Source organism: Manis pentadactyla, chromosome 9, assembly GCF_030020395.1.
Source record: "Manis pentadactyla isolate mManPen7 chromosome 9, mManPen7.hap1, whole genome shotgun sequence".
Lineage (NCBI taxonomy): Eukaryota > Metazoa > Chordata > Mammalia > Pholidota > Manidae > Manis > Manis pentadactyla.
The window spans coordinates 48,836,494-48,849,937 of record NC_080027.1 but is presented as its reverse complement, the minus strand read 5'-3'; the positions used below and the strand labels follow the sequence as shown (position 1 = coordinate 48,849,937).

The 13,444-nt window shown below is 44.7% G+C and overlaps 1 protein-coding gene across 2 annotated transcripts in view; it reads left to right on the top strand.

Annotated features, from left to right (window-relative positions):
- Positions 1-13,444, top strand: part of TRIM66 (tripartite motif containing 66) — a 38,356-nt gene that overhangs the window by 18,764 nt on the left and 6,148 nt on the right. For both annotated transcript variants that reach the window (XM_036930997.2, XM_036930998.2), the window contains exons 11-15: positions 9,433-9,954; positions 10,114-10,306; positions 11,737-11,797; positions 12,230-12,404; positions 12,720-13,009. In XM_036930997.2, the coding sequence (XP_036786892.2) occupies positions 9,433-9,954; positions 10,114-10,306; positions 11,737-11,797; positions 12,230-12,404; positions 12,720-13,009 (1,241 nt within the window). The remainder of the gene's footprint in view (positions 1-9,432; positions 9,955-10,113; positions 10,307-11,736; positions 11,798-12,229; positions 12,405-12,719; positions 13,010-13,444) is intronic.

Sequence of the window (13,444 nt, the reverse complement as noted above, 5' to 3'; positions counted from 1 at the left end):
TTCTCCTGTGGAAGCCACATTCAATGATGACCAGAAGGCAGCTGGCTCTAGATGCCAGCAGTTCAGAAGGAAGCATGTGAATTGCTGGTGCTCAAATGGTAGTGGAAGCCTTGCAGAAAACACTGCTGCTGGTTAACGAGTCTCATTCTGTTCCTGTGCTCAGTGCAGAGGGAAGGAGGTGGGCCATGTGTGAGCATGGAGTCTGTGCTGCCCGAGTGGGGGGCCCACAGGGCTCTTTTGAGCAGCAAGGGGATGCTGCCTTCTTGTGTGGCTGCAGGTTGGCAGTGGGGTTAGCCAAGGTCCTAGAACTCTAATGAATCATTTTCAGCTGCCTCTGGCCCTTATTAACCTGGGCTCATGCAGAGCTTTGGAGGGGTAGGTGGACTGGCAGTTTTCAGACATCTTATAGGCTTGTTCATGGCTTGAACTTCCAGGAAAAGGAACCTCAAGGTTGCTATCCTGGCCCAGAGGAAGTTTTGGGTCTGCTTGACTGAGAGATGTACTGGTTATACGCAAAGCAACTGAAGTAAGAAAAGGGGCTTTCTTCTTTAGGGAATCCATGTCCTTGAAGCTGAGTTGGGCAGGGTAGATGGTGTGGAGATTGAGGATACCAAACAATGTTTTGAGCATCTTATCACTAAGTGATAATACTTTGTCTAGCATTTTTTTACTTCCTCCCATAGGTTTTTACTTGGATTATCCCATTTTATCTATTTGTTTATCTTAGAAATAGTATGAGGAAGCCACTTTCTTACTTCCCTTTGAAAGATGTGGAAACTGAGACACAGAGGGGTTAAGTGACCCAGCTAAGAGTTGCAAGCTAGCCATTGGCACAGTTGAAGCAGAGCGCTCACCCGTGTCTCCAGTGACTAGGTTAAATGGCCTCTCTTAGTGTACTGCACTGGGAGAAGTAGGACTCCATGAGGCCTCTCACTTGCTGCATTTTCCCACCTTCACAATCTTTAAAGTAGCTGGAGGCCTCGCTGGGGAGAGGTATTAGGGACCCATCCTAGTTTGGTAGTTATCTTAATTTGATAAAAGTCTTTTAGCCTCCAGCCCACTCCTTAGCTTGTGATGGCCTGGAAATGCCAGGGAAGTCAGAAGTCTATCTGAAGGTCACAGATCACAGGAACCTGGGGTGCCAGGCCCTTCTCTGTGTATCCCACAGGGTCTTATTCATGCTCTGAGCTGCTCACCGAGCTGTATCAGTACAAGGAGGACTTCCTTTACAGCAGGACAGCTGTGCACAAGTACCTAGGAATTGGTGCTGAGCTGATGGCAAAAACAAATTGCTGCTGAAAATGAGATGTGAAAGTTTTAGAGTGGGTTTTCTAGTGGCTTGAGCACTGCGGTCTCAGGAGCATCATATCCCCCAACCTTCCCTATATCTAGCAGGATGTTTTGGAATGAATTTTGACATTTGTCTGGCACTAGTTGTTGCCAAACCTTCGTAATGTTGGTTTAGCCGCTCTGAAGAAAGACCATGGTTATAACTCTACAACAAAACCCCTTGCTTCCCAAGTGACACTGGAAGACATTTTGATGGCTTCGTTTCATTCTTGTGATCTAGTCAACAGCTAAAAATTACATACGCACTCTTCCTCATCTCTTGTATGAGTCCTATCTGAGCCTCAGTTCACCTTCAAGAAGGACCTCTCTTCTGCTCACAGTGTGGCCCAGATCTTCAACATAGGACTTTTTGAGACCACCAGGATGCTGCTTATGGCTTGAGAGGAGGTGTAATTTCAGGCAGTGACATGGCAGCAGGAGGCATTCCTGTGGTCCAGATTATTAAGAGTGATTCAGAAGAGTAAAGAATAATGACTCAGATGAATAGCATTTATACCACTACCAAAGCCCTTTGATGCTTGAGCTCTTAATTTGATTCTTACAATAGGATCTGAGATTTACATTAACCCATGGAGGAAGAAACTAATACCCAGAGATGGGAAATGTCTTACTTAAACTTATATTCTAAGTCTTGGCATAAGTAAGGCAATGCTAGGTGTCCTGCCTTCATAGTCTCCAGACCCACTGGTATGGGCCATATCATGGGCTCTCAACCCAGCAGCAAGCTTTTCCTCATAGCCTGGCCTCAACAGAAGCTTTTGCTCAGAATGTTCCTAGGGCCTGGAGAGGTTCTCATAGGGCACATCTGTGTCTTGATCAGCAGTTGCAGAACTGTACAGATATCTACTCTGTCCTCCTCAGGAATCAAGCCAAATACTCCCTAGGTCTGGCTCCCTGAATTTTTCAACCTTTAGGAAGCCTTCCTCCTTAATCCCTACCATCTCACTCATAAACCAAAACCAAGATCTTTGTCTAGGACTCCTGGCCCACGGGAAACAGGTGTTTGCTCCTGGGCCTGAAGTTTCCTTACCCTGGCCTGGCCAAAATGCCTCTGGCCTAATTCTCCTGAATCTCCAAGGCTTGGGTTTTGAGGGCTCCTGTCAGTCTGGCTTTTATTTCAGATGTACTGGGATCCATTTATTCCCTCCCTTTGCCTTCCACCTCAGCCATGGGGATCCTCTTTGCTTTTTCTGTTTTCCCTGGGTCATCAGGCCACTGAGCACTCCTCAGTTCTTCTCTCTTCACTACCCATGAGTGTTTCCCCAGTTGGAAAACATTTAGTCAGTTAGCATATATCAACATAGTTACATCCATAAGAATAGCCTTAATTGGTACAAGAGCTTTTCATTGGGCTGGAGATTGGGCTGGAGAAGTGCTCACTGCCAATAAGAGCAACAACTTTCTATGAAAAATCCAACTGTGAAACCATTTGCTGGAAAAGTTAGTTCCTTCCTCAATATCTACTACTTTTAAACCAGTCCACCTAATCTGATGCTACTGAAGCACTCAAATTCTCCAAGCTTTGATTCACTAATCTATTTACCTCTGTCCTTGCCTCCTTATATGTTCCCTTCAGCCAGAGTGTAGGCTTTCAATGTGTTTCCAAGACACAATTCCCAAGTTATTGCTCCCTTCTCCTCTGCACATTTACAAGGTGGTCAGTCATTGACAGTTAACTACTCTAACAAAAGTAAAAACCAAAACCAGAAGTAAGCCAGCAAGGCTTTGGAGCAGCAACAAAAACAGAAGTCATAAACCCACACATTATATTCTGTATGGGATCATATATCCACACTCAGGTATCTAGTCAAAGTTCTTCACCTAGCAAGCTTAGTTGCATGTTTTTCTTTGGAAATTTTTAGTTTGCCTACATTATAGAACTAACCAGATTAAGAGCAGGGAGTCAAGACTTCTATAATGGCAGCTGCAAGGAGAAGACAAGAAGCATCACCTGGAAAAATGCCACGGTGTGAGGTCATTCAGTGAAAGGACAACCTGCATCTTAGAAGTGCCCGAATGATTCACTGAGTTGCAGCTTACTGCAGCAACGAGGTTCATCAAAGTTCCTTCACATCACTGAGAAGTGGTCTCCTTAGGCTCCATGTACCTTGTTGAATATGACAGCATAGTGTGTAAAGTGTTTTGGAAGTACTCCCATTCAAAATAACATTTTAAAGCCAATTGCATTTCGTTATTGAAAGGGGTATGTTTCAAATATCTGAAAAATTAATTTCTGTGGAACACCACCCTCTCTGTGCTACTCTATCCCCAGCAATATTATCTTGCTGTAAGAACCTGAAATTTACATTAAACTCAGGGCTTGTGCACTAAGTGTCTGTTTGTTGACTTCTCAACCATGTCTTACTGGGGCACTAGCTTTCTAGCTAATGGCACAAAATCAAGACCAGCCAGTAGATTTTTAAGGCTGGGCCCCGATTCCTAGTCTTGGGCCTGTATGAACTGGAGAAACCTGCATAATCACTCTGTGTCTCAATTTCTCTTTATATTAAAGTGAAAGAACAATGTTTTATCTGAATTTTGACAATACCATGTGACAGTCATTAGAAAAATAACATAAGCATATTGAACTCCAGAGAAAGATCTGGATGGTGAGGATGGGGAGAAGGAGGGCAGTGGGTAACAGCACAAAGCAAGCAGGAGACCTCTGGGTGAAGGATTGCATAGGTGACTAGTGGAAAAGGTTGAAAGTCGGATGATTCATGGAGGTAGGAGGTGAGGCCAGTTGTGGAGACAAATAGGGAAAAGATGAAATAATTTAGCTCAAAGGATTAGACTGTCATATATTACAAAAGGGAATGTAATAACCATTGGATATTCTTGTCCATAGATAAGGAAATGCAGAATATTAGAAAGCTATGTATATGCAACCAGGACAATACGGAATGCCAGGGGATGCAGGCTGGGGCATGTTTGGGAGGTCCCCTGGTTTCAATCCCTTAATCTGGGTTCCATCCTAGGCTACACAATTTGGTGTGAACATTCCCCCCATCTCTCCTTCTCCTCAATATTTCTTATTTTGGGACTTAGACTGTAGAGCAAATTGAAGCCTTTTAATTGAAAGTTATTGAACTACTAAGAAACATAAGGAACAAATCTTTCTTTGGAGAGATAAAGGATATTTAGTTCATGTGCTTTTAAAATTGAGAATTGAGAGTAGAAAATATAAACTTTGCTAAAGCAGTTAAACAAATAATAAGGGGAAAGGGTTGGGACAGAAGAGAAATGACAAGAAAAAAGAAAAGTGAGAGGAAGAGGTAGAAGGTCAAGAGAGAGAAAGAGCAGGTGAGGAAAGGACAGAGAAATACAGGGGATATGGAGGAAAACACAAGAAGAGAGGCAGACAGGCTAGAGGTAAGAGTGTGGCTTTGATGCCAGAAATCTAGATTCTAAATCTATACAAATCCTACATCAAATATCATACTTAATGGTGAAATATTGAAAGGATTCCCCCAAGATCAGAAATGAGACCAGGATGGCTAATCCACTACTTCTATTAAATCTCATATTGGAGGTCTTAGCTAGTGGAGTAAGGCATGAAAAACAAATATAAGGAAAGGAAGAAATAAAACTACTCAGAGATGATATGATTTTGTGCACAGAAAATCCCCAAGTGACATTAGCAAGGTCTCTGGGTATAAAAATCTATTTCTACATGTGAGCACAAATAAAAGGAAATTACTTCAATAACATAAAAAACTTCTGATGTCTTTCTGAGCCTCATTTTTCTCAAGTGTAAAATTAGGGCCATCCCTGGAAGATGACTGGCTAGCCAGAGACGGGTAAGATTCCTCAAGGGAGGAACAACCTAAGACAGGCACAGTCGCAGGGGGGCCATCAGGTGAGAAATTGGGGATCAACAGAGGTGAGGCTTAGAACCTCACCCCCCCTGTTTTGAGAGAAATCTTCTGCATCCGTGGATGTTTTATTGCCTTGTCTAGCTTGGATTAACACATAGTCTACAGGCACACACCTGATCATCTACATTTGTTCTCTTACAACACTAAACTAAGTTTTCTACCTTTATCTTACATCTACCTACCACTTGAGCATTTTATTAAAAAAATAATAATAATAATAAAGGGAGAAATGTGGGATCCACATATAAATCAAGTATAAAAATCAAACGAATATTCATATTTGACCTGATTGTTTATAGTTCATAATGCATGATCAAAACCGAAAGTTTCTGTGATGACTGCCCTTGTACTGTTCACCATGTAAGAACTTGTTCGTTATGCTTCAGAAGATTGCAGACTGACGAGAATTAGGCTTGGTGTGGATTAATGACTGTGCATTGAGCATTGGCTCCCCTATACAGAATTCTATTGTTGTTAACAACCATTTGATCAATAAATATGAGAGATGCCCTCTAAAAAAAAAAAAATTAGGGCCATAACTAAAACAGTAACAAGAGCAGTAAGAGCAGTAGCAGCTGGGGGCCATGAATACCTACAATATGCCAGTCATTGTTCTAAATGTTTTTTTCTAATGAATTTCTTCTTTTAACCTTCATACAACAGCCCTGTAATGTTTGCTGTGAGGATCAAATGAGGAAATGTGTATAAAACACTTAGCCTTGCATATAATACATTCATAATAAATTTTAGCTATATAAAAACAATCATTATTTAGGGAGACTTACAGACTCAGTTGTTAGTTGAACTAAGCTGCCATTCATTTGGTTTAAGATCAGTAGAATAAATAGTCATATTATTGTGATTTAAAAAAATTTTAAATAGTTCATTAATTCATTTATTTATCCAGGTACTGCTCTTGGGTCTAAGAATAAAGTGAGTAAATAAAACAGACAAAATCCATGCCCTGATGGAACGTAAAATTTAGTAGGGGAAGCAGAAATTAATCAAGTGGTATCACAGGTTATGCTATGAGAATAAAGTACAAGGAGTTAGGACAGTGTAAAATAGGGAGACTGGGTCTGGGCTACAAAACTGGGTATGAACAGAGGCTTTGCTGCAAAAAATCACAGAGAGCTGAGTGCAGAAGGGTAAGTGGCTCAAGGACAGGGGTAGCAGAATGTCCCACAGAGAGGAAGCAGTCTGTCTGAAGGCGGTGAGGGTTGTGGGTGGAGGGAGAGCATGGCATGTTTAAGGAACTGGAAAAAATGTCCAAGTGGCTGAAGGATGAGAGGTTTGTTGTGTGAACTATGGAGGTAAAGCTGGACAGGGGATGGGTCATCAGGCCTTGGGAGGCTTGTTAAGCATTTTCACAGTTATCCTAAGAACAGTAGAGGACAATACAGGAATTTATGCATAGGAATGATGTAGTCAGACTTGTGTTTGAAAATATCTCTCCACTAAGGAGGCTACTTCTGTGGGAAAATATGGAGTGTAACCCTGGTTGGGGCGCCAGCAGTAGGGAGAGGAGTTAGTGGAAATATTTGAGAGATGTTTAAGTGGTGCCATTGATGAGGTTTGGTATTAGCTTGGATGCGGGAGGAGGAATGCCGGTTGATGCCTCCCTCCTGGGATCTGACTTGAAGAACTGGCTGACTAGGAGTGACATTCACTGGGGTGAGGACAGGCTTTTCTTCACTTTAAATAGCTTTACTATTTTATATTGAAACTTGTCAGTGTATTTGAAGCATAATTTTCCTGTGGAAATTTGAATGCCTTACTCATGGGGAAAGGAATGACAGGTTTAAGAAGCTTAAGAGATGGTTTTGTTTTCCCCTAAATTCCCTTCCTCCCTTCCTCCCTCCCCTCCCCTTCCTTCCCTTTCCCTCCTCTCCCTCCCTACCTTCCTATAAAGTTAACATACAATATTATGTTGGTTTCAGATGTACAACATAATTGTACTCAATAATTGTATTTATTAGTAGATGCTTGCCACAATAGGTGTAGTTACTCCATTATCATACAAAGATATTACAATATTATCGGTTAAGTTTTCCATGTTGTACTGCCATTCCTATGTCAAATTTATTTTACAATTTGCATTTTGCACCTCTCTATCCCCTTCATGTATTTCACCCATCCTCCTACCCCCTTCCCTATGGTAACCAACAGTCTGTTGTCTATTTTTATGGATCTATTTCTTTTTTTGTTTGTTTTGTTTTTTAGACTCCACATATAAGTGAAATCATATGGTATTTGTCTTTCCTTGCCTGGCTTAGCATGATACCATCTTGGTCCATCCATGGTATCCCAAATGGCAAGATTTCCTTCTTTTTTATGGCTTAGCAATATTGCACTGTGTATATTTACCACATCTTCTTTATCCTTTCATCTCTGATGGGCACTCGGGTTGCCTCCTTATCTTAGCTATTGTAAATATTGCTTCCATGAACATAGGGTGCATATATCTTTTCAAATTAGTGATTTTGTTTTCTGCAATTGCTGGGTCTATGGTATTTCTGTTTTTAGTTTTTTGAGGAACTTCCATATTGCTTTCCACCATGGCTGAACCAGTTTACATTCCCACCAACAGTGTAGGAGAGTTCCCTTTTCTGTACATCCTCGCCAGCATTTGTTATTTCTTGTCTTGAATAGTGGCTAGTCTGACTGGTGTGAGGTAATACCTCATTGTGGTTTTGATTTGCATTTCCCTGATGACTAGCAACGTGCAGCTTCTTTTCATGTGTCTGTTGGACATCTGTATGTCTTCTTTGGAAAAATGTCTGTTCAGGTCTTCTGTCCATTTTTTAATTGGATTATTTGGTTTTTTTGGTGTTGAGTTGTATGAGTTATGTATATATATTTTGGATATTAGCCCCTTGTAAGATACATCATTTGCAAATATATTCTCCCATGTGGGAGGTTGCCTTTTTGTTTGGTTGATGGTGTCCTTTGCTGTGTGGAAGCTTTTTGGTTTGATGTAGTCCTACTTGTTTATTTTCGCTTTTGTCTCCCTTGCCTGGGGAGACATGTCCATAAAGAAATTTTTCATGCTGATATTCATAAGATTCTTGCCTATGTTTTTTTCTAGGAGTTTTATGGTTTCCTGTCTTACATTTAGGTCTTTAATCCATTTAGGGTTTACTTTGGTGTGTAGTGTAAAACAGTGATCTAGTTTCATTCTCTTACATTTTATCTGTAGTCTTTTAAAAAGGTAAGGATTTCAGACTTATAAATTCCTGAAGATTACATTTACAACCAGTCTGCCACCCTCTCCCTTCTATCAAATGTTTCTCCATTCTGAAAAAAGGAATAGATTCAGTGCAGAGCTTTGTGTTTTTAATATCTTTTATCAACCTTTTAAATTATTTCTCCCTAGATCAGCAAGCAGTTAGATATGAGACAAGAATTCTTGGGGTTGGAACCCTATTGCCTTATCCAATGATTGTCTAGACTGGGTCATGTTAAGATTCAACTTCTCTGATATCCTCTGCCTCTGGCTTAGAATGTCTTTGGTACATTAGGGCTAGAAAAGATCTTCCCATCTCTTGGCCAAGCCTTCATCTGACACTGGTGGTTCTGGATTTAATATGAACAAGACTATGAGAAGGGCCTGGAGTTGACCCAAGTTCCCCAGGACTGACTGGGGCTCCCTAAGCCTTGGTATTCTCTCAGAGAAGGTCTGAGGCAGATCACAGTTTGAATTTCCTCCCATTTTTATATAGCAGCAACTATTCTGGAGGACACTTGAAGGGAAGAGAAGCCACTTGGGGTTTAGTCAGAGGGAAATGTGAAGTTGGACACACAGTCTAACTCTTTGCTTACAAACTGGACAGGTTATGAGGGGTGTGGCTGATGGTGCATGTGTGCATGTGCATGTGTGCGCACGTGTGCGCACCACTTTCAGGTCAGGTGGTACCTGTCTCACTCTCCCACACTCTCTGTCTCTCTCACATATACATGTGCACTTGTGCACACACACCAGTGTCCTCAGCCTATGCCTGCTTCTCTGTGTCATAGCCTACCAGCCTCATTGGCGTAGAGGAATGGGAACAGGACTTCTTGTGCTGTCTGGATTCTCTGTAGCTACCAGACTCTGAGGCCAGAGTGAAATCTGAGCATGGGAGCGCTTCTGGGCTACATCTCTCTTCTCCTTCCCATCATTCCCAGCTAACAGCCTACCTCCTTCGTATCTTTGCTCCGGCAGCACTCCACTTCAGTGAGCATCATGGGCTTTTCCAACACTCTGGAGATGGAGCTGTCATCTACCAGGCTTGCGAGGACCCTAGAGCCACAGATGCAGAGCATGAGCAGCCTAACAGCTGGCTCCCCACAGGTGGTACCAAGCCTGCTGAGTGGCCCCCCACCAACTGTGTCCAGCCTGACAAGTGGTCACAACCAGGCTATGTCCAACCTGGCAGCCAGTCACCTGCAGACTATGCCCAGCCTTGTGCGTGGTACACCCCAGTTCACACCGAACCTGATGAGTGACTCCTCCCAGACCATCACAAGCCTGGCAAGTGATCACTGTCAGGCCGGGCCCAACCTGGTGTCTGGTCCCACCCAGGCTGTGCCAAGTCTGGCAACTTGTCCTCTGCAGAGCATGCCTCCGCCTTCTGACATGCAGCCAGAAACTGGGTCCAGCTGTAGTCCTAGCTCTGGCAGAGCTGCAGGGAGCCTGTGCTCTGGAGATGGGGCTGACTCCTCCCTGGGGAATGCCTTCTGTAAGGTAAGTCATAGGGAAATGCCCTTCAACCTCCTCTGTTCATCACTGGGCAAAAGGGTGTTCCCTGAAGGCCTTCTTCTGGCCTTAGCTTAACATCCCTGTGACCACTAACAGCAGAAATGACTAATTTCTTTGATTCTTGTTGGTCTTTCCTTTGGAAAGATGGAAAGTGAAGATTCCAGCTGCTTCACTGACTCTCTGGGACAAGGCCCCACAGCCCCTGGTCTGGATGTTTCCAAGAACTTGGCTCTCCCCTCAGAACTGGAGGAGCCAATTAACCTCTCTGTGAAAAAGCCTTCCCTGGTCCCAGTGGTCAGCACCTCCATGACTCTGCAGCAGTATCGGAACCCAAAAGGTGAGACCCAAGTATGCAGCCTGTCTTTCTTGCTGGTCACAGACCCAGAAGATGGACGTAGCACTTCCGCGTGAGAGAGATTAGCAGACAGGCTCTAAGCTGAGGGAGCAGTGATTCTCTGTCTGGCTAACTTCTCTTCTCCCCTCCAGGATGGACTCACTGCAGCTGTGGATGATCCAGGCATGGCCAGGGCTTGACTTCCTTGTTACTTTCCATATGCAAAAAATTCTGGAGGGGGCATCTGGGTCATAGGTAGGGGAAAACAGGAAGCTGTGGCACTTAGCCCAGAAAGGCTAGCCTGGGCAAAATATTTTAGGGAAAAGAGCATGTCTGACTTTGGGGTCAGATAGATCTAAGTTAGAAAACCAGCTTGGTCTCTTTATGTTTGATCCTGGGCAGGATATCTAACCTTTCTGGCTGATTTCTTTCTCCGTAAATGAGGTAATCTTAGCTACTTCATAGGCTACTGGGACAAATAACTACAGAGCAGAATTTGCTGACTTACTCTATAGTAACAAGAATTGGCTTTGCCCTTTGGTGGTAGTAAGGATTTATGCTGTGTCTCAGAGTAAAGGGAATTTGGACCAGTGGAGATAGGTTCTGATCCTTTTTTCAGCTACTTATACCCCTTCCCCATAGTGGGGAAGTTAGAAAACAACTGCAAGCATTTGGGACTTCTTCAATTTGGTGTATGATTTGTCTTTAGTTTGTATTAATCAGTCTATTTCTTATATATTTAATAAATGAAAATGAAACAGTTTTTCTCCTTTTTCCTCACACTGTCTGAAAGACCAACTGAAAAATTATTGGTTCTTAGTACTGCACAATAATGGAACCTTGAATTTTTAGCAGTTATATTTTTCGGACCCTGCTTGCCCATGGAATGTGCCTAGGACAGTGCCTGGTGCTGAGTGGGCCCTCCATAAATGCTAGTTTCCCTCTCTCTCCTGACACTGCCTCCTGCCCAATGACATGGACAGCACTGCTCAGGGTAGGGCTCCCAGGAGCCTCCTGCCCCTGGAGTATAAGCTGGATCGTCAGGCAGTGCTAGAATCCCAGCACTGGGCTGAAAAGGCAGAGGCTAGACAGAAGGGCTTTTGAGAGCAGGTACCTGTGTACGGGCAACAAGTGGTTTCTGAGTTCATTTTGAAGGTGAGAAGCTGGCCCCTCAACACCTGACCCAAGTTTCACCCTAGGCAGTCTCTGAGTGTTATCCGTGTTTATCCTTTTAAAAGAAGGTGGCCTTCTTCCCCTCTTAGGAAGGAGAGCCATGGTAGGATTCCCACCGCTATGAATCACTACAGTGTGGGTAACACTTGCATGACAGGTGTGTGGCCAAAGGCATGAGTAGCAGATATGAGTGACGTGTGGGTTACAGGGTGTGTTGTCATAAATGTATGTCACAGGTATTTATTTGTCTTCTGCCTTAGAGTATGGGAATTTTAAACAAGGAACGCTAGAGCTGGATACAAAAGGGAACCAGCGCATCAGGTAGGAGACTCTTGGCTCAGCCTCCCTCTCCAACCCTCCAAGGTGGGGGCATAGGAAGTAAGCGTCCTTGGTGCCTTAACCAGAAGTAGAAGTTTGCCTGCAACTGTCTCCACCCCTAGAGCCTTGGCGGGGTTTGTGTGGTTGGGTGTCTGGAGTGGCTGTGGGAGGGGCTCCCGGCTCCAACATCAGGAGACACTCTGTGTGCAGTCCTGCCTCTTCAGGGAGTCCCCTTCTTCAGCCAAAGGGCTTCCCAGGGGCAGACAGAGCCTGGCCAGGCAGAGCTGGGCAGGAGGGCAGAATATGGGCCTGTAGAGAGTTGGACTGAGGAGATGCTGAGCAGCAATTTAGCTGTTGATCATGGATGAGCCTGACGTAGAGGTTGGGGCCAGAGGAGGCTCCCACCAAGTCTCAGGGGTGTCTCTCTTGCCATAGACCTTTTAGTAGTGAGCCCAAGATTCCCTATGTACGACTGGAGCGACTCAAGATCTGTGCTACCTCCTCGGGAGAGATGCCTGTGTTCAAGTTGAAGCCACAGAAGAATGATCAGGATGGGAGCTTCCTGCTGGTCATTGAGTGTGGCAGTGAGTCCTCCAGCATGTCCATTAAGGTACCACTTCACTCGGCCTTTTCCTTGAACCTTGGCCCCAGCCCAGGAGCCTCTCTTTTCTCTCTGTTACTGTCAGAATTCTGACTCTGGCCTTGTCCTGAGTCTCTGAATAGGGCTGTCACTTGGCCAGACTTTGTGCCCTGCTGCAAGGGGCCTGTGAGATGCACATTAGGAGTGAGCTGTCCCATGTTCACAGGGCTTGGCTGGCTTGGGGACCTGGAATAAGCTGGTGCCCAGGGCTTATCCGTTTCCCTCCCATCCTCACCAACTTGTTGTTGCTGTGCTTTGAGTGCTCAGACTCACTTCTTCCCCAAGGTCAGCCAGGACCGTCTGTCTGATGCCATCCAGGCCCCAAGTCTGGGGGGAAGAAAGGTCACTGTCACTTCTCTAGCTGGGCAGCAGCCACCAGAGGTAGAGGGTGTATCTCCTGAAGAACACAGACTCATTCCTCGAACCCCTGGAGCCAAGAAGGGGCCCCCAGTTCCAATAGAAAATGAGGACTTCTGTGCTGTGTGTCTCAATGGGGGGGAGCTGCTGTGCTGTGACCGTTGCCCCAAAGTGTACCACCTTTCCTGCCACTTGCCAGCCTTGCTCAGCTTCCCAGGGTAAGTCATGCCAGTACAGGGCCATCACCTGGCTAGTGGGCTGACCTTCCAGGGCTGACTGTCCAGGCCAGGCCCACAGAGCTCCCTCAGGTGGGCTTCTTCCCCTCTCTGGGCCTGCAGGAATTGCAGGTCTGAGAGTCAGTGGCCCTACAGCTGTGTGCCTTCTGCACAGGGACAGATGGATGATGTCCTCCTTTTTTCCCAGATTCCTTCTGTATGTAGATTTGTCCTCACACTCCCCTTCCAGCCCCTCGAGAACTCCTATTTTTCTGGATTCATTAAATCCTGAGTTACCGAATTTCTTTCAACCTTGTGGCTAGGAAGCCATTCCCTTCAGGTCGGTGTTAGGGACTCAGTTTCCCATGCCATCGCCCCTCAGGCCTGTGTTGGGGCAGAAGGACAGGGGAGGGAGCTCTGGGCAATGTGCTGAGGCCT